Source organism: Sinocyclocheilus grahami, unplaced genomic scaffold, assembly GCF_001515645.1.
Source record: "Sinocyclocheilus grahami isolate Dianchi unplaced genomic scaffold, SAMN03320097.WGS_v1.1 scaffold364.1, whole genome shotgun sequence".
NCBI lineage: Eukaryota > Metazoa > Chordata > Actinopteri > Cypriniformes > Cyprinidae > Sinocyclocheilus > Sinocyclocheilus grahami.
Genome location: NW_015505543.1, coordinates 775265 through 802952, shown reverse-complemented (window position 1 = coordinate 802952; position 27688 = coordinate 775265). Strand labels below are relative to the sequence as shown.

At 38.1% G+C, this 27688-nt stretch overlaps 1 protein-coding gene across 1 annotated transcript in view; it reads right to left on the bottom strand.

The window, feature by feature from the left end:
* Positions 1 to 15271: 15271 nt before the first annotated feature.
* Positions 15272 to 27688, bottom strand: part of cc2d2a (coiled-coil and C2 domain containing 2A) — a 39232-nt gene continuing 26815 nt past the window's right edge. Inside the window, exons 25-41 of the mRNA XM_016230165.1 lie at positions 27488 to 27579; positions 27104 to 27118; positions 22992 to 23159; positions 22807 to 22912; positions 22615 to 22724; positions 21175 to 21271; positions 20984 to 21082; positions 20561 to 20737; positions 20039 to 20053; positions 18743 to 18946; positions 18573 to 18662; positions 18368 to 18481; positions 18064 to 18198; positions 17301 to 17423; positions 17063 to 17121; positions 16800 to 16977; positions 15272 to 15635 (exon numbers count right to left, since the gene is read on the bottom strand). Of these exons, the coding sequence (XP_016085651.1) occupies positions 15447 to 15635; positions 16800 to 16977; positions 17063 to 17121; positions 17301 to 17423; positions 18064 to 18198; positions 18368 to 18481; positions 18573 to 18662; positions 18743 to 18946; positions 20039 to 20053; positions 20561 to 20737; positions 20984 to 21082; positions 21175 to 21271; positions 22615 to 22724; positions 22807 to 22912; positions 22992 to 23159; positions 27104 to 27118; positions 27488 to 27579 (1971 nt within the window). The 3' untranslated portion in view covers positions 15272 to 15446. The remainder of the gene's footprint in view (positions 15636 to 16799; positions 16978 to 17062; positions 17122 to 17300; positions 17424 to 18063; positions 18199 to 18367; positions 18482 to 18572; positions 18663 to 18742; positions 18947 to 20038; positions 20054 to 20560; positions 20738 to 20983; positions 21083 to 21174; positions 21272 to 22614; positions 22725 to 22806; positions 22913 to 22991; positions 23160 to 27103; positions 27119 to 27487; positions 27580 to 27688) is intronic.

Genomic DNA, 27688 nt, shown 5'->3' with positions numbered 1-27688 from the left:
TATTTAACATATTTAATTATTGCAGGTTTGCGTCATATTCTGAGTTTGCATTTCACTGTTTTAATTCATTTTGATGAATACTAAATCTGCTTTTTGTGAGTGGGATGAAGTAATGCACAATCACATTTAGTCTAGAACTACAGTAACATCATGTTCACACAGCGCACACAACTCATTTATTCACCGAATATAGAATGGAAACTTACTGTTAACCAGTTAACAGGTTTTTACTGTAGCATTTTTACAGTCTTTTACTGTTAAAATCACAATCAGTTTTTACAGTGTATGTTTACACAACGATGTACTAAACAACAGAAAATTTGCTCTGCATCTTTGAAAAGTTTCACATACAGACAACAAAGTTGTCAAAAACAATCCCTGCTGATCCGTGAGAAAGCGCTGTATTATTCATGTCAGGCCAGTAGTTGGTGCTGTCATTTTGTGAGAAACACTATGCGACTTCGCACATATATATTCCTATAGACTGCATATGTAATACACAAGCGTATCACATCACTGTTTTCACTAATTCATGTTTTCGTTTAGTTTTGTATCGTTTTCAAAAACTGAACTTCTAAACCTGTTTTGAAATGTTTGCGTTTTCAGGCCCCCAAAATTCTGTTGTCATGTCAATAAACAGCAAAAAAATAAAAAATAAAAATAAATAAAATAAATAATAATAATAATGATAATAATACATTTAGTTGAAAATGGTGTCACGTAAATATAGTCTTAATTTGTGGCCACGGTATCTATGATATTTTTCTGCATGTGTGAGGCTACTTTAACTTGTTAAATTGTTTGCAGCATTCTCCACCATGACAGTAGTAGTTGCGACACGACACTCTAAAAATGATATTTCTAAGTAGAAAATAAAATAATTATTTTTATATATTTTAGAAGAAAATACAATTTCAGTCTTTTTACTTAAAATGTAACACTTAATTCAATGTTGTTGCAGTTTCTTTGTAATCATTTCATGAAAGCACTAGCAATTTCTGAGTGAAAATTGTTTTAAATTAAATCCTACACAATATTTTTCAGTGTAGAAGAAAATGGTTTACTAATGCCTGCTATGAATTGCTTTATGACACATTTACACATAACACAATGAAACTGACCTTGCATGACACGAAGCATTTGTGCATGGAGTATATTGACCTTCATCAAATAAATGGTATTATATCAACAAGAAAAAAAGATACAGATGTTTTATGCAATATTTAAGATCAGCTGTTAAAGCAGCTTCTAGCATTTACTGAAAGGGAGTATTGTTGTTGTTCTCTGGCTTTCCTTTGCCCTCAAATCAGAGGAAAAGCCGGCCTTGACCCTGAATAATGACACCAGCCCATAACTAATGTGAGTAATCGACCTCTTCCTCAGCTCCTTTTCACCTCTCTATTCATTCATTTATCAGTGTTTCCTCAACATATCTCTATTCCCGTCTGACCTCACTCCCTTATTTGATCATTTAATTAATTTTCTCTCATCTCATCTGTTTTCTCCATCAGCTGAAGGGGGTTTCTCCTGTTCTCCTCATCCGTCTGGAGCTTCCGAGCGGGAGATTGTCTGTTATTCCCATCAGCACGGCTCCGGTCTGGCACACAACGTTTGCCCCTATTATGGATTTTTGAAAATAACCTTTCATGCAGTGTGTAACACAGCTCTAAGTGGATGAAAACATCCTGCAAAGTTTTAAATCTGAAAGTGCACCGCCTATAAAGTTATTGTCTCTCAAAAGAAAGCGTCGACTCTGAATCATTGAAACGAGTCGTTTTTAAAAACGAATCCCAAGCCGTTTCGTGTTGACGTCAACATGAAACATTAGCATATTGCCCGCCCACTTGTTGCGATGAAATGAAATGAAAATGCAAATTCATTCTTTGCCACTAGGTGCTGCTTTTGGAGCAGTAAAAATAGCGGTTTCCTCGGTAACGCTGTACACAAAGCAGCACTGCGTTCACAAACGCTGCTTTATCAGGCATCACAGGCTCATGATGAAATGAAAATGAGACCGATCGGACAAATCACAGCAGATTAGCATCACGCAAAGGAGGGGTTTGGAAAAATGAATCGTTGAGCGAATCTTTTGGGAGTCGTTGAGCAAGTAAGGTAAAAATAAATGCATATTATAAGACAATGAAAGTGTTTTTTGACCTTGCATGCATGTCAACCTGTTGTTGGGGACTCCCAAAACCAAAATATTTCATAACCCACATGACACTTTAACTTTCAACACTTAAACGCTCTCACAATATATTCAGTCACCAGGCAATATACAAATAGGCCATCATTCAAGCATCTTCCCTCTCCCTTGTGCGTATCAGATATTAATAACTATGACTGCCTATATGATCGGATGTTGCGGTTGTTAATGAAAAGCAGCATGTTCTCTCTGAAGACACATTCTCCAATCTCTTTTGTTCTTATTTGACCTTTTTCAGTTCTCTAAATACTTTCTGTGGGGATCTAGTGAAATCACAAAATAAAATGCAAATGTGTCTTTACTCCTGAGTCCTGCTATAGGCTCCATCCATGACATCCAGCCGCAAGTTTGCTTTATTAAAATAAAACAGTTAAATTATGGAAGATTAGAACCCAGAATCAAATATTGTAATATTTGCTCCACCAATTATTCATCCACTGATCCACAAAATCCCAGGAAAGACAGTGGCCGATGTTGAAATGAAGTTGGTAAATGAGATGAAATGGGACCCAAGCTCATCCGAGCACTTCAATGGGCCAAAAAATATAATTGTTCCGTCAAATCACTGTAATGAGGACCTACTTTTACATCAAAGATCATGTCAAATCATTAGTGCCTAACCTAATTATATTCACAACCCACCAATTCACATTTTTTTGACATCACATCCAGGACTGTGTTTCCCAAAAGCATCTCTTCTACAGCTCACAAGTTCTGTTGTTACCAGCGTAGTTCGTAGATGAACAATCGTAAACAGCATGACAATGTTGTGTAGATGGAACTACAGCTCTCAACCTGTGTTTAGAAAGATATACTGTTTCTTGTTAGTATGATATTTGGACTTAAATAGATCACAATCTTGTCCTAAATAAGCAAACTAACATATCTTTCATTCCATAAATATGCAAATTTCATTCTACATCTTTCTAACAACAGTGACAATACCATTTTTTTTTTTTTACATTTCTTAGTACCCAGAGGTGATCATAATATTTTGCAGTTTTCTCTCACAACAGACCCCTTACACACTTTCTGCGTCTCCCTCCAACTGGCAAACGTGTGCAACTGAACTGAGTTTCAAATATCTCTCCCTCCCTCCACGCTTCTCTCTCTCTCTCTTTCACTGATCTGTGCATCCTCAGCAGGTTTTGTGCTGGTAATCTCTAAAATATCTGGTATCAGTTACTTGTGACCTCTGGCAAGCAGTAAGAAATGTGATCAAATTGAACTTTGGTTTGTGAAATGTCTCACACTCTTCAGTTGATGCTGGCTCAGTGTGAAACTCTGAAATGATAAGGGTTGACTTACTGTACTTGGGGGAAAAAGAGCTTAAAACCTTTAAAACTAATACGAATAAAACAAAACTTTAAAAGGTATTTTTTTCCTTTATTTATGAACCACTTTTTCCTTTGAAGATGTCAACAGATTTAATTTCAGAGTAAAGTATACAATTATATCAGTATAGATGGTGTTTTCCTCCTTATACACACACACACACACATCTCCAAAAACGTCCATCATTTATCATCGCTTTCTCCTCTTCACTTCGTCCTGCAGCAGTGTGTGTGTGTGTGTGTGTGTCAGCATCCCCTGATGATAGAACTAGATCTTTTTAAACTGGGCGAGTGCGTCACACACACTCAGGGACAGGTTGTCCCACGGTATGCCCCAGATTAGACCCGAACTGCCGGTAGCGCTAAAGTTAGAGATGTAATTAGCACACAGGCTAATTAGCCCAGAGACATGCAGAGCACAGACACACACACACACACACACACACACACACTTGACGACAGTGATGGGGGGCAGCAGGAGCCATGATACACCACTTCCATGTGTTCGTCACAGCAATGCTGATTATTTATAACAGCATGAATTATTACATGAATTATATATGATATTTAACATTAAAATAATATCAGCCACTAATATATTTATAGTTATTTATAGTGACAACATCATGGTTAGTAGGTCAGTACCATGGCGTTGTCTAGATCAATTCATTTATTTAAAAGAAATACATTAAAATAAATGCATACATACATTGACTTGAATGCACTTCTTCTGTGATGAATAATGTTTTTAATTTCTGCATCAAAGTTCATTTTGATATTTTTTTTCTAGGGCATAACAGCAGAAATATCAAGGTGACACAACTGTCCCAATATCATAATGAAGAAAATACATAATTTAAAAAAAAAAAAATATATATATATATATATATATATTGTGTGCATTTGATTTGTTTATTGTTTATATAAAACTTTGTCTTATTGCGTGTTTAATTTTACATTTAAAATATCCTCTTTAAAAATATAAGGTAGTTTGAACACTTATCAAAAGTCATGTGGAGCAACTCCCAAAAAACCTTTATGACTATTTTATGATAATTATTAATTGTATTTGTAAAATAGATAGATAGATAAGATAGATAGATAGGTTTAAATTCTCCAAAACCAAATTACATAAACATCCAAAATGTACATGGCATATTTCGAAACAAATTCTCCATTTTCTAGGTCATTATTATCAGTATCAATGTCTTTTCCCCCTACCAATTAGATTATATGGTTGGACCTAACTGACCTTTCACAGAGAGTTTGATTGACAGGCGATCTGACCAATCATAACAGAATCTGGCATTTTTTCCCCGACAAACAAACCAGACATTAGAGTAAATTAACAATGATGCACTTGAACTTGAAAAATGGTGTGTACTGATCTTTCTGTGGTTGAAACTATATACCTTCTTTTATTCATTCATATTTATTTAATGCTATAACTAGTATAGTGGAAGAGATGATCGGTTCACGTGTCGCTTGAACTGAGCAACAGTTACAGTAACAGTAACGAAGGGGGGCGGGTCTTTGCAAAGGGTCAATTGATGTATACATTTCTTAAACAGAACTCAGTCCTCATGGACAAAGGTCCAGTAGCAAATATATGGGCCATCTATCCTGCTCTGTAGATACTGAAAAAAAACAGTATCAGCCCAGCACCCTGTCCTCTACTCACCTCTCCATCTTGTCTCTATTTCTGTCCCTCATGCCGGTCGTACTCTCATTTTTAAACCTTCTGCATATTAGATGTTTGAATCTGACTGATACTTGAGTATCTCTCTCTCTCTCAATGGTAACTAAAATGCCCACATTCCCACTTAATGGTGTCACTCAGCCGAAACATATCCAACAGATGAAGGGAAGAGAACTAACGAATCTCAAAACACGAGCCCCGGGAAATGTGTGCGATGGTAATCAAGACCACAGCCAAAGAATGCAGAGTGAAAAATATCTAACAATTACGACTCTGTTGGTCAGTAGGAAACTGACTCAGGTGCAATCAGCCCTCATTCACACATTAAATAGAGCTCTTTGTGGGTTCACAGTATCTTGCAGTATCTCTCAGCATCTGAGTATCAAGTGAATGAATGCACCTCACACATTCTCTCTGAATCATTGTATGTTATATATAAAAGAACACAATGGGAACACATTGTGGCATTGGGTAACAGCACTCCCTAATACGGAAAAATGCACACTTGAATGGCCTATAAGAAGCATGCACAATTAATTCAAATTCTCATATTCTTACACAATATTAAACTAATTAGCTCTGCTCACATGCGTGTTCAATTATGTACTGCCTCTTCTTGGTCTTAAAGTTGGCTTTCTTTAGGTTAAGCTTCTTTTACTGACATTTGAACAAAAATAAAAAATTTAAAAGGGACATTGGATGCAAAATTCACTTTTACATGTTGTTTGAACTTAAATGTGTCTTGGCAGTGTGTGTACACAATCACCCTGTATGATCAAAATCCACCCAGTGCTTTTTTTTTAAACCCCCACAAATCATAAGCACTTTCTCAGAACAAGCCGTTCACAGATTCTAGGCAAAGTGACATCAGTTTGCACAGGCTCCTCCCACGACTATTGACTGACACTGGTGTTTTATCATAGACCCGCCCTGAGTGAGCTGTCAACAGTTCACCATTGTTTCGATGCCGGAGCAGGTGTAAACAAGAATGTCTCCTAAGCGATTGAGGTGTTTTGTTGTTGGATGTAATAATGAACATAGCAGTCGTCATTTACTCCCGACATCTGAGCGGATGAAGACACAGAGGATTACCTTTGTTTTTTAAATGAATGTGCCCCCATCTATCTAAATGTGTCTATGTTCGCTTGAATCATTGATCCAGCTTCACCTACAGATTTTTTAATCTTTGCAAATCGCCTTTCCTAATAATGTGCTAGTTAGCAAGTTCCACGACGAATGCGGCTAAAGTTTACAGTCTCAGAGAACGGCTCGTCACCCCACGGAAGAGAGGGTGGGGTGAGCAGAGCTCATTAGCATTTAAAGCATCATGCACCGAAACGGGTCGCTGTAAACAGAGCTGTTTTTGACAAGGTAAAAATGGTGTTGTTTTACACTACTATTGAGAAATTTTAACTAAAGTATGTTCGAGTTGTTTACCTTCACCTAAGCCATAAACAACTGTGTTTACAAGGATACTTGCAGACAATTGCATGCGTATGTGTCATTTCAGGCACACATAGACATGGAAGTGAACTGAATTTAGTGTTCACGTGCATCTGCGTGGCTCTCACCGTGTCTACACTGGACACGACAAAATACTATAGAACCCATTTTAATCAGTGATGCTGTCTGATTACACTGGATGTAGCACAGCGCGACACGACAAATTTGCAGCGGTCGCTTTGTCGCATCCAGTCTCTAAAGACTTTAGCTGTTGCAGCACAGGGCGGAGTGACAGGTCAGGTGTAGTAACTGTGTCTGTGTGTGAGCAAAGAAAATAATCAGTATACTAAACAGCGCACATCCTGTGGATGCGCACAACGTGATATCTATTGCCCAGGCAATCAACAAACAGGGGAAGATGCTCCAGAAAGTCACCACTGCCCTTGGTCAACTGTCTTCCCCACCTTCCTTCCAGTGCCAGAATTTGCCAATCAGCCCTCAGGATTTCTTGAGTCACGCCCCAATGGTTGGCACCTCTCCCAATCTCCCAGTCCCATGACCAAACCTTCACACTATTCAGGTGCCCCTGATGAATGCAATGAATACCTCCTTCAATGGAAACTGGTCTTCAAAATGCAGCCATTCCAGTTCCATGGAAGAAACCAAGTTCACTTTTATTATCTCCCATCTCACCGGCAGAGCTTGTCAGTAGGGCATGGTGTTATGGGACCAAGACAAGACAGGTGCTCAATTCAACAGGGTGATATATATGTGGTTGATTATGCTATTCTGTGTCCTGGCAGCTGCTGGTGAGTGAAGTGAACCAGCCCTCATACCACCTTTTGCCTTGGGCTCTGCACTAAGATCCAACTCCAGTTGATGGGAAAGGATGACACCTTTGGATTAGAGGAAACTATTTAGTATGTCATCCATGTAGAGCAGGGGTGGCGAACGTCGGTCCTGGAGAGCCACAGCCCTGCAGAGTTTTGCTTCAACCCTAATCAAACACACCTGAGCAAGCTAATCAAGGTCTGAAGGGTTACTAGAAAGCTACAGGCAGGTGAGTTTTAATTAGGGTTGGAGCTGTACTCTGCAGGGCTGTGGCTCTCCAGGACCGGAGTTCGCCACCACTGATGTAGAGAGATGGTTAATGTCCTGCCGACACAGGTGTCAGTCTCCAGTGAAAACCACATGCTCCTTTTTCCCTCTCTCATGTGGTCAATTACTCTGCATTGGCCATTGTAGAACCTATGCAAGTGGGGTCCTCCCAGTTGTCTTTGGCAGATTGCTGGACATTTAGGCCTGTGCTGTGGCTCTCCTCATCACTAGCTCTTTTCAACACCTGTTTGCCCTCCCCGGTGAACGATGAGTTCAAATATTGCCCCCACAATCCACAAACATCCCCTCTCTCGTCAGCTCATCCTCACTAGCCCTATTATCTCACTCTCCACCAATGGTCTTTCTGATTCTGGCTCTGCCAGGAATTTCATCACCATGCCCTCGGTTCCATCCTCCAAGCCTAAGTGAAGCCCCTTCACAATATTATGACTGCTTTCACCATTGCCCCATTCTCAAGCATCCAGATACGACCAAGGCATTTGTTATTGAGATTGATGCTTCAACCTCTGGGGTAGGAGCAGTACTTTCATAATACCATGGCACTCCTCCAAAACCAATAACTGTAAACTCCTGGCCATCAAAATGATCTTAGAGGAGTGGAGGCACAGGTTAGAGGGATCCACTCTAACCCTTTCAAGTCATCACTGACCACTGCAATCTGGAGAACATCCACTCTGACCAAGCACCTTAATCCCTGCGGGGCAAGGTGGGTGCTCTACATCATCTAATTCCACTTCACTGTCACCTATTGACCTGGTTCTAAGAGCACTATAGCTGATGCCCTCCCCCGACTTTATAGTCTTTATCCTCCCACGGTTGACCTCGTACCCATTCTCCCATTCTCCATTTTCATCAACCCCATCCAATGGGTGATTGACCAGGAGATATTGTCACTCCTTCTCCTTCTGCTTCCCCAGGGTCTGGTGACAAGAATGCCCCTCTTCTGCCACTATTCCTGGAGGATGGACCAGTCTACACTGTTCAGGGCACCTCCAGTATCTCATTGACTAGAAGTGGTATGGTTCTGGGTCTCATGGATAACATCCTCAGAGTTACACCAATCACATCCAGACCATCCTGCACCTTGGCCATGTGGGTGTCCATGATGATGAGGAGTTTGGGTCTCTGGAGCTGCCTGTGGGGGTTTGTTTGACCCTCTCTAGTCTCTCCCTCTCCTGCTTATTAATCTGCTCCACTCTTCATTTAACGCACACGTTCCCCATTTCCTGGACTGATGCTTTTTGTGTGTATACAAGCCCTTCAGTTTGTTTAGTCAGTGTCAAGTCTTGATCGTGTGTACACCTTTTTGTCTATTCATCTGTTAACTGCCCACCTTATCTTCATTGCTTTGACAAAGTTTAGTATCAATTGTCCTATGAGTTTTTGAAGTTGTAGTTATTTTCTTCATTGGATTTGCTTAGTTTGTTCAGCTGAATCCTTATTTTTCTTATTAAAGTACACTCCCCCGATTGGGTCCTCTCACAGATGTCAGTCTCTCTCCTCATTCCTAATCCCTGACAGTAACAGTAGCTCATGCCTCGTTTTTCCACATACACATACCTGGTTGTGAATAGATGAAGCAGTAACAGATGCAGCTCCATAAATCACAGGAATAAAGACGAGTGTGTGGCCCATAAAGAGAGCAGTGATGTGGGGAGGAGCTGATAGACGAGTCCCTGGGTCTGGTCTTCAGATCACCCAGGAGGCCACAGGCCTCTAGAAGATCCTTAGATTACACAAACTGCAGAGGACTTTTTTTCGGAGTCCTCTTGGTTGAGGCTATATGGAGTGAGAATGACTGATTCCGACATAATTTGTGCTACAGATATTATATCTGTGCATATGTGTGTTTGTGCAAATGTGTATGCAACTGTGATGGTATAAATCTGTGCGTAGTGTTATGGATGTGTGTCGGTCATGGGGTCATGTTGGTATGGTTTGAATATTCCCAACCAATCATCTGCAGATGATAATCAAATTAAACTGTTTGACTTTGCATTGAACACTGGAGGCAGGTTTTGTCCCGGTCTCAAAAGGTTTGCATAATTTAGCACTGTAAATGCATTAAAAGGTACTGTACATTGTAACAGAATTGCATTACTCGTAAAATAGGAACTATTATACTATTTTGTTGGTTGGTTTAATTTAGATTTCTTTGGTGTTGTGCTCATTAGCCTCATCCACAATGAAATTCACTGGACCAAATTCCTGCACCATTTAAGTACATATAAATACCATGTGTTTTCATTTATTCTGATTGTGTGACATCACAGACAAATGAAATGTGTCACCCAAACCTTCTTACATCGCACCTGGTTAAGAGTTTACTATGTGTTGATTGTTATGTTTGGCATTGTTTTAGTGTTTAAAAAAAAAATAATATATATATATATATATACATAATTATGAACAATATTTACATAACAATGACGTAAAAATACAGTATAAAAATACAGTATAAAACAAAATACATTAAAAATGGTTATATTGGGAAATGTGTGATGAATTTCTTTGAAGCAAAGCTCTATTTTCAGCAGCCATTACTCATAGTTTTTCATAAATCTTTGCTGAATAGAAAGTTCAAAAGAACATTTCATCATTTGTTTGAAATAGATGTTTTGTAACATCATAAATTAATTTACTGTTACTTTTATTCTGCAAGCACACATTGAATTGATCGAAATAATTTAAAAATTTGATCCCAAACTTTTGATCAGTAGTGTATATATTTGCAAATAAATGAATAAATAGAAATAATAGTGATAATAATAGTAATTTTAGTTAATTTTCTCATTACTTCCAAAAAGTGATTTGGAATTGGCTATGCTGAGCTCAGTATGAGGTTCAGTTATGTGTCAGATCTGATCACTGCTGTATTTAATGCTACTCTCCATTAGACCAGGGGGACTTTCCAACCTCAGCACCACCAAACCACTATTCTGTGTTTCCTTTATCTCTCTCATCACGGTTCACTGTGGTGTAGAGTCCGGTCATCTCCAGCGTGACCCAACCATAGCATTCAGCAGAGACACATGCTCTCTTCAGGGTGAGTTTGTTCCTCCTCGAGCCCAGATTTAGAGTAAAAGTTTCAGGCTGGACTCACACAATGCCGTCTTTCACCATCTGACTTCACGCATGACTGCAACATCTCAATGATGGCTTCGGCAGGATATAATCTACAACCACACACACACACACACACACACACAGCGATGGAATGACATTCACACACATTCATGCAAACACAGCAGCGGCATTCAAATGAATTAATATAAAGAACTGCAGTGCTGCATTTAGCATTTGTAATTGTAGTTCACTGTTGCCCCCAACTGGCTCTAAATGGAATTGTTTATCATATGTCTATATGATAAACAAAGTTTATCTATCTATCTATTATCATAAAGTTTGGTCTAAACTGAATCTACATGCGTAGAACTTCACATTAAAGGGTTAGTTCACCCAAAAATGAAAATTAGCCTGTGTTTTACTCACCCTCGAAGCATCCTAGGTGTATATGACTTTCTTCTTTCAGACGAATCCAGTCGGAGTTATATTAAAAATCGTCCTGGCTATTCCAAGCTCTATCATTGCAGTCAGCGGGTGTTGCAGTTGAACAGTCCACAAGTCGTCAAATAAAGCGCGCGCATCCATAATAAAACATGACACAGACGGCTCCGGGGGGTCAATTAAGGCCCCCTGTAGCGAATCCAAAATATTTTTTTGTAAGAAAAAGATCCATATTTCAAACGTAGCAAACACTTTTCTCTCACTTCCGCTGACTGTCATCCACTGAAGCAGTTCCGGCGGATGACGCAGCACGTCGGCGTTGCGTGATTAGTGACGAATGCGGAGAGAGAGAACAAAACAAAACGCCGGTCACGAATTAGAAGCACAAACTGAGGATTTGCAAAGAAAAATGTCAGAGGATTTTGATCTAAACCAAGAGGAGACTGGTTTTCCTTTGCTAAAGTAAGGAAACTTTGCTTCCTTTGCTCCTATAAACAAACTCGCGAGACTAGCATATCTCAGAGACGCGCGCACTGCGCATACGTGCTGCGTCATCCCCGGAAGTGAGAGAAAAGTGTTTATTACATTTGAAATATGGATATTTTTCTTACAAAAACTCATGGATTCGCTACAGGGGGCCTTTATTCATCCCCCGGAGCCGTCTGCGGCACATTTTATGATGAATGCGCGCGCTTTATTTGACGACTTGTGGACTGTTCAACTGCAACGATAGAGCTTGGAATAGCCAGGACCATTTTTAATATAACTCCGACTGGATTCGTCTGAAAGAAGAAAGTCATATACACCTAGGATGCCCCGAGGGTGAGTAAAATACAAGCTAATTTACATTTTTGGGTGAACTAACCCTTTAAGAACACATTTAACCCCATGCTGCAAAATTTCCCCAAATTCTGTGTGGAAAAAGTGAAAGATTCTGCAGATTCAGTCTGTGCGGCTACATTACGGTCAGTATGTATGTGGCGTATTCATGTCATAACAACAATACCTCACCCAGGGGCTGTTTTTGCCGTGGTTTCATTCTCGTCTCACTGACATAAATGTCTAGACGGTGTCTATACTTCATTTGTACATTCCTGAGGGAAATAACATTAAGTCACCATCAACAATAAACTTATTTGTGTCCAAACAGACATGAAAGAGAGCAGGGCTGCTGTTCTTATAGCAGAATAATGACAGCAACAGTGTTATTTCATTTTCATAATGCTGTGTTTGATCAGATGCCACGGAACAATGTGTCTGAGACTCAATGGAAATGTCACACAACGCTTCATGGCTCAAAACCTTAAGTCTATATTGTGAAATATTATTGTTTTAATTTATTTAGATATGTAATTTTTTTTTTCTGTGATCAAAGCTGAATTTTCAGCATTATTACTCCAGTCTTCAGTGTCACACGATACTTCAGAATGAATTCTAATATGCTGACTTGCCGATACAATTCAAAAACAATTGTCAAAAACAAATCTTATTATTATCATCAATGTTGAAAACAGTTTTGCTGCTTCATATTTTTTTCAGGACACTATGATACTTTTTTTTTTTTGAAGATTCATTAATGAATCGAAAAAATGCATAAACCGCATTTATTTGAAACAGAATTGTTTTTATAACCATGTAAAAGTCTTTTCTGTCACATTAGATAAATTGTATGCATCCTTTCTGAATAGAAGTATAACAAAAATGCTAACATGCTGACATCAAAATATATGTATATACTATATATTATATATGGTAGTATATATACATTTTGAATATCATTAATGACAGATTTTCTGCAACTTGCATGGAGAAATCTTACAATGTTTTTACAATGTATGCATGGAACAGAGTGGTTATTTCACCCATCTGTGTGTGACGTTTAAAAGCTCCGACCTCACCACCATTTTTGGTTGTGCAGCTTTAACCAGTGATCATGCTTTCATTTATTTCTGTAATCGTTCCTCTCAACATGAAGGTGGGTCATGTGTGTGCTGTCTGATAGCCTGATCTGATACAGCTGTGATCTGTGGCCATGGCCTTTAGCAAGTTAAACAGTTTTGAGCCGATAAATTCAACCCATATGATGAAGAGGAGCCATCTAGTGGTCACTTACTAATAACTGCAATGCAATGCTTGATTTCACAACAAGTCTATCTTTGCATGCTGTTGTGCTTTTATTTGTAGGGGGATAGAGAACATTACCAAAGCAGCACACAGCTCTACAAAAGGTCAGTTCTGATTCGAAAACGGGTCACATTCACCACTTCAAAGAGCTCCTATCATAAGGAATCAAATGTGCCCTGATCATCTGAGAGTAAAGAGCTCATTGTGCTATGAAAACACTGCAACTTTCTCACCATTTCCTTGACTTAACTTGTTCTGAATTTTCAAAACTTCTGAGATAAGAGACATGGATTTATAAACAACACATATTATTCACTGAGGTAATACAGAGGAAGCAGGACAGATGCAATTATTTCTAAGCAACACATGAAAAGGTCAAATGTGGGTCAAAGCCTGTGCTGTTTCTGATTGTGTGTAGCACCTACAGCTCTGCAGGACGCTTCAGTCATTTTAGTCTGATCGCAATAATTTGCGAGTCATATTTCAGCAATGATGGTTTTATGAATCCATCGTAGTATTTTGCAGAAGAAAATATATAATGAACCCCTGAAGTATAGGAACAAGACGTGGCTAACACCTATTATCTAGAAGTGCCCTGGTGAAGAGTGACGCCTCTCGCGGTTTAACTGCGGTCAGGGAGTACATGACCAGAGTGAGGGGACAGCTGTCATACTCGCACTAACAACCACCTGCAAGACCACACAAGTCCCAACACAAGACTCAAACCAAACAGAGCCTATAACTGCTGACAGATCCGCTTCAGTCTGTCTGAGCCAGACAAATACATCAGTCACAGAGCGATAACATCTCTGCAGTGCTGAAGTCTCTCTACAGAACTACAGTTTCACATGCAAAGCAGAGAACAGAAGTATTATTCTGTAGCGCTTATATTGTGTATTGTTTTCACATTTCAACATTTAAATGTGCTTCCATAATCAACTGGTTCAATTTAGTAGCGTGCTCGAAATAATGTCAAGTAAATATTAAGGTGATTTTTTTACCTCCATATCAAAAGAAAACAAAAACATTGTTTTTCCTAAAAATTAAGCACATTCCACTCAATAATGCATCTGGATATATTGTTGAGCAGTTTTAACAATGATGCTCCTGCACTTGATTGCACTTTATTCAGCAAGGATGCATTACATTGATCAAAATTGTCAATAAAGACATCGATAATGTTGCAAAAGACTTTAAATAAATGCTGTTCTTGTGAATTCTCTATTCATCAAAGAATCCTGATAAAGTATCACAGTTTCCTCAAAAATGTGAAGCAGCACAGCTGTTTTCAACATTGATAATAAACAGAAATATTTCGTTAGGGGCAGCATATCAGAATGATTTCTGAAGGATCATGTGACTCTGAAGACATAAAACAGCTATTTTAAATGGTAATTAATATTACACAATATTATTGGTTTTACTGTATTTTAGATCAAATAAATGCAGCCTTGGTGAGCAGAAGAAAACAAACATAAAAACAAATTATTCCAAACTTTCATTCAAGATCTCATTATACAGTAAAAACTTTTACAGGGGGGAAAATAAGCACAAATGAATACTGTAAATATATATATATATATTTAAATTTTTTTATTTTGCTACTTAAAGTTTTTTTTTTCATATTATAAAATCATGAACACTAATTTGGTGTTTTGTGAGATTCAATCTAAAAGACTGGTACAAAAAAATATATAATTATGAACTTAGCAGTCTTGTGTAATTAAAATGTTTTAAAAATATTTCAAGCATCTCGATTCAGTACAACCGTGAAAAATATACAGAGTAAGAGTATAAAAGCTGTAAATTCACACTTATGAATAACATTCTAGACTGAGTTTCTTTAAAATAAATAAATAAGACAACTACTAGTAGTAGAGGTAGTGTTAAAACACACTGACAGGCACAGGAGCTCTACAAAATCGAAAATCTATATAAAATATGAAATTTTTTTATTTCCTATGAAGCATATCAAGAAGTCTATTCCCTGTTGCTGGAGGTGTTCTGCTGTGATCTAGCGTGCACTGACCAGGGAGGCGATGTAGACCCAAACGGAGAGCACGTTACCGGGGTACGGGTGCACGTAGACCGCCAGGGCAAACTCTACATTTGGGGCTTCGACCTTATGAACCCCTGTGCTGTGAACGGCTTCAATGATTGGCCGAATCTCGGAGAAAGGAAGGTGCAGGGGAAACCCAGATATCTGAAACAGATCAGTGAGAAAACAACAACATTAAAGGGGTGATTCACTATGCTGACAATAAAACGTGGCCGCCTATGCAGTGAAAAGCATTTTTTAATCTGTGCTACATTACAAGAGAACAAGGGCTGGAGAGTTTCCCTTTGGAAAACTATACTGCACCGGGCTCAATCCGACTTCCAGCTGGAAGTACGTTCTGTAGTTTTAACATATAACCTGGTAGATCTGGGTGCAGGTAACATGGAAAAAGAGCACACATTGTTCATTTACATATTCTACTGACATTGCAACAACACAAAGATGCTTGAAAATTGGCTAAATCATTCTTTACCGTCTCACTGAGGATGTCTCGCCCTCACGCTGACCTATAAACAGCCATATTAGCTGACATCTGTGCTGCATGTAAGGCTATTAGTAGGGTTGGGTACACATTTTAACTGGTACGGTACCGGTATCGGTATGGTACCTGAATTTCGTTGCCAGTACCCAACGGTACCTTTTTTCGGTACTTTACTCTCTGTGTCCAAAAGTCTCAATTTCAACATTTTGAACAATAGGACCCTATAAACTTTTTCTTTCTTTCTTTTTTTTTCAGAAATTCTTGTTTTAATTTTTCTGAAAATCAAATGAAGGCATTAAACATTTATTTTAAATCAAATGGAAATTAAACCCTTTTATTTTTTGGCAAACAAACTGTTTACTGTTGAAATTAATACATGGAAGAAAAATTGTGTGAATATTCCTTTAAATTTTTTTTAAAATAGGCTAATAATTTTTTTTTCTACAACTAAGTGATTAATCTAGTTGTAAGACAGTACTTATTTTTATAACTTAATTGTTTTATTTAAATTTGAATAGAGTAAATTACGTTTTTATGAATGGACTCCAAGATCCCGTCCGCGTTTTCTCAGAAACCATATGGCCCTAGATATGTAACCACACTTCACAACATTTCGGCTTGCCCTGTGTGTTGTTTGAACGAGTTGCAGGGGTGACCTCACATCACAGGGTCTCTCAGGTACCGAAATTTTGCACTGATTGATTTAACGTGAATCGGTACTCTGTAGTACCGACGCAATTCGGTCGGTACCCTTAAAAGTACAGAGTTCGGTACCCAACCCTAGCTATTAGCCTGTGTTAAAGTGTGATTTCTAGCAGAAGACTCACCCTGTATTCTCCCAGAAGGCTTTGCAGTTCAAGGCGATGTTCCTCAGCCACCTCTCTCCCTCCACTCAGCTCTAATTTTGGAAGGAACTGACGCAACGTAGAGATGCAGTAGCGGTTCCAGCGCGTGGGGTGACGCGGACGCCATTCCATGATCCTCTCCCTCAAAACCTTCTCTATCCTACAGCACAGGAGCACAGAAGCTCAAGCTCATTTCATCAGATATGTGTCCCTCAATGCCTGGTGCGTGTTTGATTCAAACTAACCTGTCTTGTAACTCAACAGCAGCTGCTCTGTCCGTGTGTTTGTACACCAGGCCCTCCGGCTGAAAGACATGACTCAAAATCAACAATTTGGCCCAAAATGGCAAGAAACGGCTGCAGATTAGACGTTACTTCAGAAAGTGATTTTAAGATCCAGCAGAATCACTGGGATTCTTCAGCTGGGTTCAGTTAAAGGGTGACCCGTTACATCGAGGCCTGTGATTGGTGGAGCCGTCCTCACCTGCACACTAGAGAGGCCGGGATCAGGGAACGATCGCGAGAAAAACGCTTTCCAGAGATTTGGCTTAGAGATGTCAAAACTCATTCTCACAGGTGCAGCGTATGGCTGGATATTAAACCACACCTGAGACACACGGACAGATATAAAAATAAAAACACCATACAATATATTTTTTTATCATATCACATAAAATAAATGCCAAGTTTTGACAGAAATAGTTTTTTTGTGCACACAAATTATGATTTTTTTTCAATATATCTGAAAAAGTCTCTTCTGCTTAACCAGGCTACATTTATTTGATCAAAAATACTGTAAAAACAGTGATGTGAATTTATATTTTTGTGTAAAATGTGAATAGAAAGATCAAAACAAAAGCATTTATTCAAAATTGAAATCTTCTGTAGCATTATAAAAGTCTTTATTGCCCCTTTTTAAGTATTTCTCTTGTTTTAATCTTTAAAAATTGGCGGTTTAGCACAGTTTCCACAAAAATATGAAGCGGCACAGCTGTTTTCAACATTGATAATAATCAGAGATGTTTCATGAGCATCAAATCAGCATATTATACTGATTTCTGAAGGATCATGTGACACTGAAGACTGGAGTAATGATGCTGAAAATACAGCTTTGATCAAAGGAATAAATTACAGTTTAACATATATTCACATCGAAAACACTTATTTAAAATTGTAGTAACAAGTCAGTTATGATACATTTAAATGATTTTTTTGGTGGGGTTGGAGGGGTAAGTGTGTTCACTAACGTTGTCTGAGCTGATCAGGCAGCCGATGGTCTGTAGGGGGCAGAATGTGTCATATTGTCCATAGTGCTGCCCGGTGCTGGGGTTCCAGATCAGATAGCGGTTCTGCTCATACGTCAAAACGTACGCTGTAGGGCCCTAAAACAATGACACAAACCCATGCAGGCGCCATACAAAAATACAGTGTTTTCACATCCATCTCGAATGATTTCCATTGATGTGTTTCCATGATCTCACCAACAGAGATTTGTGATTTGCCACCCTCAGTTTTATTGATGTGTGATTGGCTAAGAGGCTTGCCACTCACCTCAGGAATGGCGACGCCTATGATAAGCCACGCCCTTTTCCCCATCGACAGGAAGTAGTTACAGAGTAACACAGCATGCTCCTCCTCATCTCCAGCTAGCAACGTTAGGAATTGCTAAAACAGCATAAATCAGACACAAAAAAAAAAAGAGTGTATATCTCTCACAGAACAGAAACAAACAAGAGAGACGTCCATGTTTACTCACATCGCACGTGCTCCATAAGTCACAAACCCCAGTGAAAGACACGCTGTCTGGAAGAAAAGGAACGAGCGACACGTATCGCGCAACCAACTCCTGAGGAGAGACAGAACGAGAGGATGAGCAGAAGACAACACACACAGATGAGCTGGTGTCTGAAGTGTGTGTGTACGGACCGCGGTCTCCTGAGGGCCGTTTGGGAAAGCGTCTAGCAGCTCCTGCGGAGGGGTCAGAAGCCGTATGAAGCGTGTGACGAAGACGGTTTTGCCGTTGATGTCGATGACGGTAGTGAGACAGGGCCGGTCGGGGAAACGGCCACTTGCCTCCTTCTCAAACACTTCACTCGCTATCAACAAACGCTCACCTTCCTGAGAGTCGAACTGAGAGGAGAGAGAGGTCAGAGGTCATGAAACAGTGATTTTACACTGAAGTTTCCCTTACTGTATATTAATAAATTGAGCTGTTCTTAGTAAGATTTTTATTTTTTTATGTATTTGAAAGAAGACCAAAGTTGCATTTATTTGAGCAAAATACAATAAAAAGAGTAATACTGTTAACTATTTTTTTACAGTTTAAATAGCTGTTTTCTCTGTCAATATATAGTAAAATGTAATTTATTGCTGTGATCAAAGCTGTATTTTCAGCATCATTCCTCCAGTCTTCAGTGTCACGTGATCCTTCAGAAATCATTCTGATATGCTGCTCAACAAACATTCATTATTATTATTAACATTTGTATGAAAACGGTGATATTTGCATTAAAAATGACAAAACTGAGCGAATGATACTTAATGACAGTTGTCATAAACATGCATAAAACCTCCTTCATATTCATGACATGTGTCATGTCATGATTATGAAGGTGTCATGTCAGTCTTATGCACACCCCTTCAAGTAAAGTGTTACCCAAAACTCCACTAAACAGACAACACTTACACAAATGTCTTGGATTAAGCCACACGTAATACAAATTAAGCTGTACGATGCTCACAGATGCTGTCGAATACCACAGAAAACCATTATGACTCTTTTCTCCATTTGTGAAAACAAACAACCCTCATGTTTACAGTAATACAATCACTTACAGTTGAAGTCTGTGGGGCAAGACATTCTGGCCAGACAATAGAAATGTGCATCTTGTGTATTTGTTAAAGCGCTTTTAGTCATAGTTTTATACTGTCCTTGTAGAGGTGGGACAACGGTTCTTGGTTACCGTCAGCAGATTTTTCTCCATGTAAACAGTCCCTTTCTTGCATCCTTTCTGCAGATCATGTGAAAATCTCCCAGATTACTGGCTTTAGTAAAGGTTAGTAATCAATTGTATCACACTGGTATGATGTTAACGCATAAAGGTTTGAGCATTTTGGTGATACTTTGAGAACAGTGTGCATTTCAATGTTTATGTTAGTACAACGCTTTTCCCCATAGACTTCCACTGGAAATAAACATGATTCAGACTCCAAATATGTTACCTTTACTTCCTTCATCTATTAAAAGCAGTCAAAAGGAGAGACAGAGAGGAAAAATCAATACTGAACAAAAAAATAATAGAATTCTTATTTTTATGAACATAAAAAACGGAGTGCTGTTAATCGCGATTAATCGCATCCAAAATAAAAAATGTTGTTTACATAATATAAATGCGTGTAGTGCTTATTTATTATGCATATATAAATACACACACATACAGCATATGTTTTTAAAATATTTACATGTATATGTTTATATTCATATAATTTATATTATATATAAATATATTTAATATATAAATGTACGATTTTTCTTAAATATATACATGCATGTGTGGGTGTTTATATATACACATAATAAATAGTACATAACATAATACATAACACAGTACACACATATACTATGCAAACAAAAACTTTTATTTTGGATGCGATTAATCACGATTAATCACTTCACAGCACTATAAAACATATTTTTTTGTCATCACATAACACTTGATAACGAAGCAGATTTTTCTGCTGTACCTTTTCTCTGATGGTGTCTCCAGGAACCAGCTGGGGTTCAATAGTGATGAAGAGGCTGAGGAAGGTTCCTTCACTCCGGCTGCGGACGGCGTCATATCCACCTTCACTGCCCAAACTGCGCTCCTTACTGTATCCCAGCAGCACTGGAGGAGTGGACACCTTAAACGTCCCATCAATCTAAACATAATGTACAGATCACATAATAGAGACAGGTCACAATCAAATTAAACCTGAATAGTTTCAGCTTTACTGATTACAAAATAAATAAATAAATAATCATCAAATTGAAAAGAGATATATTCCGTCAACCTATCAGATGGGAGCAGGATTATTTTAGAGCATATTTCCATTATACACAAACACTTGTACACAAATAGAAACGGTCATGTGCTCTGTATGAAGTGTTGGTGTTTGGTGTCTTGCCCGAGACTGCAGGTAGATGGTGCTGAAGGGGATCTTGATGGAGCCGAGCCAGTGCCGCTCTATACGGGTGTGAATAGTGTTCCCTCTCTCCCGCTCATCCTGACGGAGTTCAGACAGACAGGTCAGCATCACATCGGGAAGCTTAAAATGACTCTGGGAATGATCCGTAAGCACATCTGAATGTTTCTCACCTCCACTACATCATAGAGGACCTCATCGAAGATGTTGATGAAGACCTCATCTCTGACCGACTGCAGACTGCTGGAGCTGTAGTCTCCGTTTGGAGCACTGAGATAAAGGGGAAGCCGTTGATTCACACCATGCAAATACTGAAACTCAATGTGAAAACAATAGCATTTCAAGGTATCATAGGCGCACTCCTAACATGAGGGCTGTTCTAAAAGTTGGAACATTATGCTGACTTTTTTTAATTTTTTGGCCTAATTGTAATGCAGTATCACATCACAGAATACGCTGTGACAAGCTCAATGAAAAATAATAATAAAATAAATTAGAAGAAACTGCCATTTTTCAACAGAAATAAATACATACTATTATGTACATTTATATATTTATACATAAAAAAAATCTTTAAGCTTTATTCCATACTGAAAAACAAAATTATAATTCATCAAGATAAATAATATTTTATTGTTAAAAAAATATTCATGCTTCATTCAACATTGCAGAACATCAAGAAAAAAATTATTTATATTTTGTAAAAAATATATATATATTATTGATGTAAATATATATTCTTATTCAATACTAGAAAATATCAAGAAAAATAAAAAAAGTAAAGAAATTATAATTTATCAAGATCAATAATAGACATCATTAATGTAAATTTATTAAAATTGTGTTTTTTTGCTTCAACAATTGAGAACATCAAGAAAAAAATGAAAATTATATTTTGTCTAAAGAAATAATATATATTATTGATGTAAATGTATATTAAAAATATGCATTCATATTCAATACTGGAGAATATTAAGAATAAAAAACTAGAAGTATAAAAGTATTCAATATTATACCATTTTACTTTTAAAATATTGATGCATTATTCAATACTGGAGTATAATAAAGAAAAAACAAATACCCCCATTTACCTATGTACCTTTTATTTTTTTTTTGGCTTATCCACCTTATTCCTAAACGTGGAAGTAAGCCTATGGGCAAGACTTCCGGTTCATTAGCCGCTATAGGGAAATAACAAGAATAACAACGTGCAGTAAACGGTAAAACTGTTTGCATTACAAACCAGTGTGTTCATAATTAAGATAATACACTAAAATAATATGGTAAGACACCAATTTGCAATATCAAGCAGCAAAACGAGTGGTTTTGTACAGCTAAAAATAGCTGGAAGCGAATGAGACCGGAAAACAAGACCCATTAAAATTTACAAATGGCCACGCCCATTTTTACAGGAAGAATAAGGTGGATAAGAGTGTCATTAGTTTAACTCGGAATCACTGCCTTTGTAGAGCATTTCATATGAGCCACTTATGAGGTTCGGTTTCAGTTTGGAGACTGCCTTTGAAGACAGCAAGACTTCACTCAGTTCAGGAATAGAGCTGTAGTGAAGTTATACTGGCTTTTCATGTCAGTGCTGTAGGTTTTAGTCTGACCTGAATGGCAGAACAATCTCCTCGTTCCAGCAGGGGTTTGGACCGTCAGCGGTAGACGTCTGCAGCACTGAACGCTGGAAAGACACCTCCACAAACGGCCTGATCAGAGGCTACAGTACACACACAGTACATGAATACATACAGTTACAGTCAAATAATATTCAGGTAAAGGTACAGGTGCGGTGCTGTTACCTGTCCGAAGGGCCACTCACTGCCCTGCTGGGGTGTCTGGGACGACACAGGAGCTGTAAACGGCTCTGTGAATGATCGCCCAGACTTAGCCGACGCAGGGGGTTTGCTGAAAATACAACAGAGAATGAGTGATTGTTTAGTGTCTTCTTATTGGTCAGCTTTTCTGGAAGTGCAGAAACAGGTACCTGGCGTAAGGTCTGCGGATGGGGATGTCGTATCCTCTGATGATGTTGACCAGGAGTTTGATGTCTCCATCTGAGAGGTTCTGAGCCGTCACCTTCTTCCTCTCCTTCCTGCGAGGCTTCAGGGGCCGTTTGGGCTCGGCCAGTTTGAACAGGTTCCAGCCTAACAGCCTGAAAGAGCGTCAGCTGAGAGTCAGTGGAGATATCCCATAACACACTGCGGTATTAGTGAGGGATTTGAGTTAATGTTCAACGTGAACAATAGACACTGAGACAGGACTTCATCAGCCTCACATAAAGTGCATTGGTTTTAAATCTCTATTTCTATCCTGAACACAAAACACATTTCAATTATTGCAGCATAAATGGCTGCCCACTGCTCCGGGTGTGTGTGTTCACGGTGTGTGTGTGTTCACTGCTGTGTGTGTGCACTTTGGATGGGTAAATGCAGAGCACTAATTCCGAGTATGGGTCACCATACTTGGCCACATGTCACGTCACGTAACGTAACGTCACTTTAAAACTATACCAGTAGATGGCGACTCTTTATGAGTGAGTCAACTGAATCATTCACTCAAAAAACTGATTCATTCTGGAAGTGACTGGGTCTCATTCAATAACTGTGCATATGCACGAATGTGTGCGTACCGTCTGAGTTCAACAATTTTCATGAACATATGATTAATCAGTTTACGTACTGAGAGTAACAAAAGGCTATAAAGGAGAGGTTGTGGGACCTCTTATATGGAGATGGTCTCTGTGTTTTATGCAAATTACTAACTTGGGGCAAATGTTTTTATGATTTCCTGTGTGTGTAAATATAAACAATCTACATATTTACTGATTAATGAGACCCACTATTTTTATGAGTGAGTCATTGAATCATGCACTTAACTTATTTGTTTGGAATGAATCACCACTGGCTGCTCTAATTTCATTTTGGAATTTCATTTGTTGTTGGAACCAAGTAACTGGCAATATTGTGCTTAAAATGCAAGTTACTCAATATTAACGTTTTGTTTGCTGAACTGCTGTATAAAAGCAATACACTCACGATCATGCTGTTGCTTTGAATGATGGCGACTCTTTATGAGTGAGTCAACTGAATCATTCACTCAAAAAACTGATTCATTCTGGAAGTGACTGGGTCTCATTCAATAACTGTGCATATGCACGAATGTGTGCGTACCGTCTGAGTTCAACAATTTTCATGAACATATGATTAATCAGTTTACGTACTGAGAGTAACAAAAGGCTATAAAGGAGAGGTTGTGGGACCTCTTATATGGAGATGGTCTCTGTGTTTTATGCAAATTACTAACTTGGGGCAAATGTTTTTATGATTTCCTGTGTGTGTAAATATAAACAATCTACATATTTACTGATTAATGAGACCCACTATTTTTATGAGCGAGTCATTGAATCATGCACTTAACTTATTTGTTTGAAAAAAACTGATTCATTCAGGAATGAATCACCACTGGCTGCTCTAAATTTGTTTGGAATTTCTTTTGTTGTTGGAACCAAGTAACTGGCAATATTGTGCTTAAAATGCAAGTTACTCAATATTAACGTTTTGTTTGCTGAACTGCTGTATAAAAGCAATACACTCACGATCATGCTGTTGCTTTGAACATCACTATGGCTGTGAAAGCTAAAGTGGAGAAGATTATCTTTCAGTCTGTTCCTCACACAATTTTTTATTATTTTATAATGTTTTAGACTATTTTTGTTGCATCTGGGGTTTGACAGCCCCTGGTCAATGTATAATTTAATTGCATGGAAAAGAGCAGCATGAACATTCAGCTAAACGTCTCCTTTAGTCTTCCACAAAGGAAAGGAAGTTTTATGGGTTTGGAATAACATGAGTGCGAGTAAATAAATACACAATTGCTCTAAACATTCACTATCAGTACTCACCAGCAGATCAAACACACACACACTCTCTGAGTGTGTGATCTCCACATTAACACACACACACACTTTACACTGACTAACTCTACAGAGAATGGCACCTCATGAACACACAGATCTGAGGGGAGGAACACAAGAAAAATAAAGGAATACGGGAGACTGAAAACAGAACAGAAAGTCCTCAGAACATACCCAGCACCTGGACCACTGAATATACAAACGTACAGGAGAAGAAAAAAAAAAAGAGAGAAGTAAAAGACAGGAACTGTCAAATAAACATAATTTTATACCGATTCAAGATTAAACAAAGCCTCTTGTTCTCTGCAGTTTGTGCACAATCCAGTCATTAAAGCCTGCTGATGGCATAAACTGCAATCAAACATGCTAATCTTCAATAGAACCATCATCAAATGTAATGAACTGGATTTAGCTTCACACAAAAAGTCAGCATGTGTACCAGACCATATCTGAATATGACATCTAGAAGTGGGTGGACTGTTAAAGATGATTCTGCCTTCAGAAAGCCTCTATATAAAGTCAGCAGTAGTGAATTAGATCAACAGTAGAGCGGTTTACCCGATGCTGGGGACCTCGTCCTCCGAAACCACGTCGGACAGGATGAAATGATGCTTCGCTATGAGGAAACGATTAATAACTGACTCCCGCACCTGAGACAGAGAGACAAACAGAGAATTTGAGAGGGAATTTGATTTTAAGGGCCCTTTGCTGCAGCCTATACATACCATGCTTATCGTATACATAACACACATAACTGTTCACTGCTTTTATATCATTAAAACATAAAGATAAAGAAAGATAAAGATATTTAGGGTCGGTAAGACTTTTGTTTAACATAAATTAATACTTTTATTCAGCAAGGATGCATCAAATTGGCCAAAAGTGACAGTAGGCAATAATCTTACAAAAGATGTATTCTTTCAAATAAATGCTGTTCTTTTGAACTTTCATCAAAGAATCCTGGAAAAAACATGTTTCAAGGTTTCCACAAATATATTAAACTGCACAGCTGATATTAATAATCAGAAATGTTTGTTGAGCAGCAAATCAGCATATTATAATGATTTCTAAAGGATCATGTGACACTAAAGACTGGAGTAATGATGCTGAAAATTCAGCTTTGATCACAGGAATAAATTATATTTTACAGTATATTAAAATAGTAGGGATGCACGATATTGGATTTTTGCAGATATGCCGATATTTTTCAACTCATTTTGGCCAATAGCCGATGCTGATACCGATATATTTCCTTTTGTTTGGAAACAACACCACGTCTCTCCTGTGTGGAAATTATAAGCTAATTATTTTTAATTTTGGTTAGTTTTTAACAAGAACTTATTTGTTAGAATTAAATAAACAATAATGAAGTTATTTTATAATAACATTACATTGAAGCTTTGAAAATAACTATATATCAATTGCTGCATTTTTATTTCAGAAAAATACAGTACTAACCTTAACATTTTATTTTAAGATTTAACATTTGTAGATGGTCTAAAGCAAAAGAGTTGTACAAATTCTGAAAATGTTTTAGAGATCATAATTTGTTTAAAAATATATAACATATTACACATTAATGAATAATTTGTTGTTGGAACCAAGTAACTGGCAATATTGTGCTTAAAATGCAAGTTACTCAATATTAACGTTTTGTTTGCTGAACTGCTGTATAAAAGCAATACACTCACGATCATGCTGTTGCTTTGAACATCACTATGGCTGTGAAAGCTAAAGTGGAGAAGATTATCTTTCAGTCTGTTCCTCACACAATTTTTTATTATTTTATAATGTTTTAGACTATTTTTGTTGCATCTGGGGTTTGACAGCCCCTGGTCAATGTATAATTTAATTGCATGGAAAAGAGCAGCATGAACATTCAGCTAAACGTCTCCTTTAGTCTTCCACAAAGGAAAGGAAGTTTTATGGGTTTGGAATAACATGAGTGCGAGTAAATAAATACACAATTGCTCTAAACATTCACTATCAGTACTCACCAGCAGATCAAACACACACACACTCTCTGAGTGTGTGATCTCCACATTAACACACACACACACTTTACACTGACTAACTCTACAGAGAATGGCACCTCATGAACACACAGATCTGAGGGGAGGAACACAAGAAAAATAAAGGAATACGGGAGACTGAAAACAGAACAGAAAGTCCTCAGAACATACCCAGCACCTGGACCACTGAATATACAAACGTACAGGAGAAGAAAAAAAAAAAGAGAGAAGTAAAAGACAGGAACTGTCAAATAAACATAATTTTATACCGATTCAAGATTAAACAAAGCCTCTTGTTCTCTGCAGTTTGTGCACAATCCAGTCATTAAAGCCTGCTGATGGCATAAACTGCAATCAAACATGCTAATCTTCAATAGAACCATCATCAAATGTAATGAACTGGATTTAGCTTCACACAAAAAGTCAGCATGTGTACCAGACCATATCTGAATATGACATCTAGAAGTGGGTGGACTGTTAAAGATGAGTCTGCCTTCAGAAAGCCTCTATATAAAGTCAGCAGTAGTGAATTAGATCAACAGTAGAGCGGTTTACCCGATGCTGGGGACCTCGTCCTCCGAAACCACGTCGGACAGGATGAAATGATGCTTCGCTATGAGGAAACGATTAATAACTGACTCCCGCACCTGAGACAGAGAGACAAACAGAGAATTTGAGAGGGAATTTGATTTTAAGGGCCCTTTGCTGCAGCCTATACATACCATGCTTATCGTATACATAACACACATAACTGTT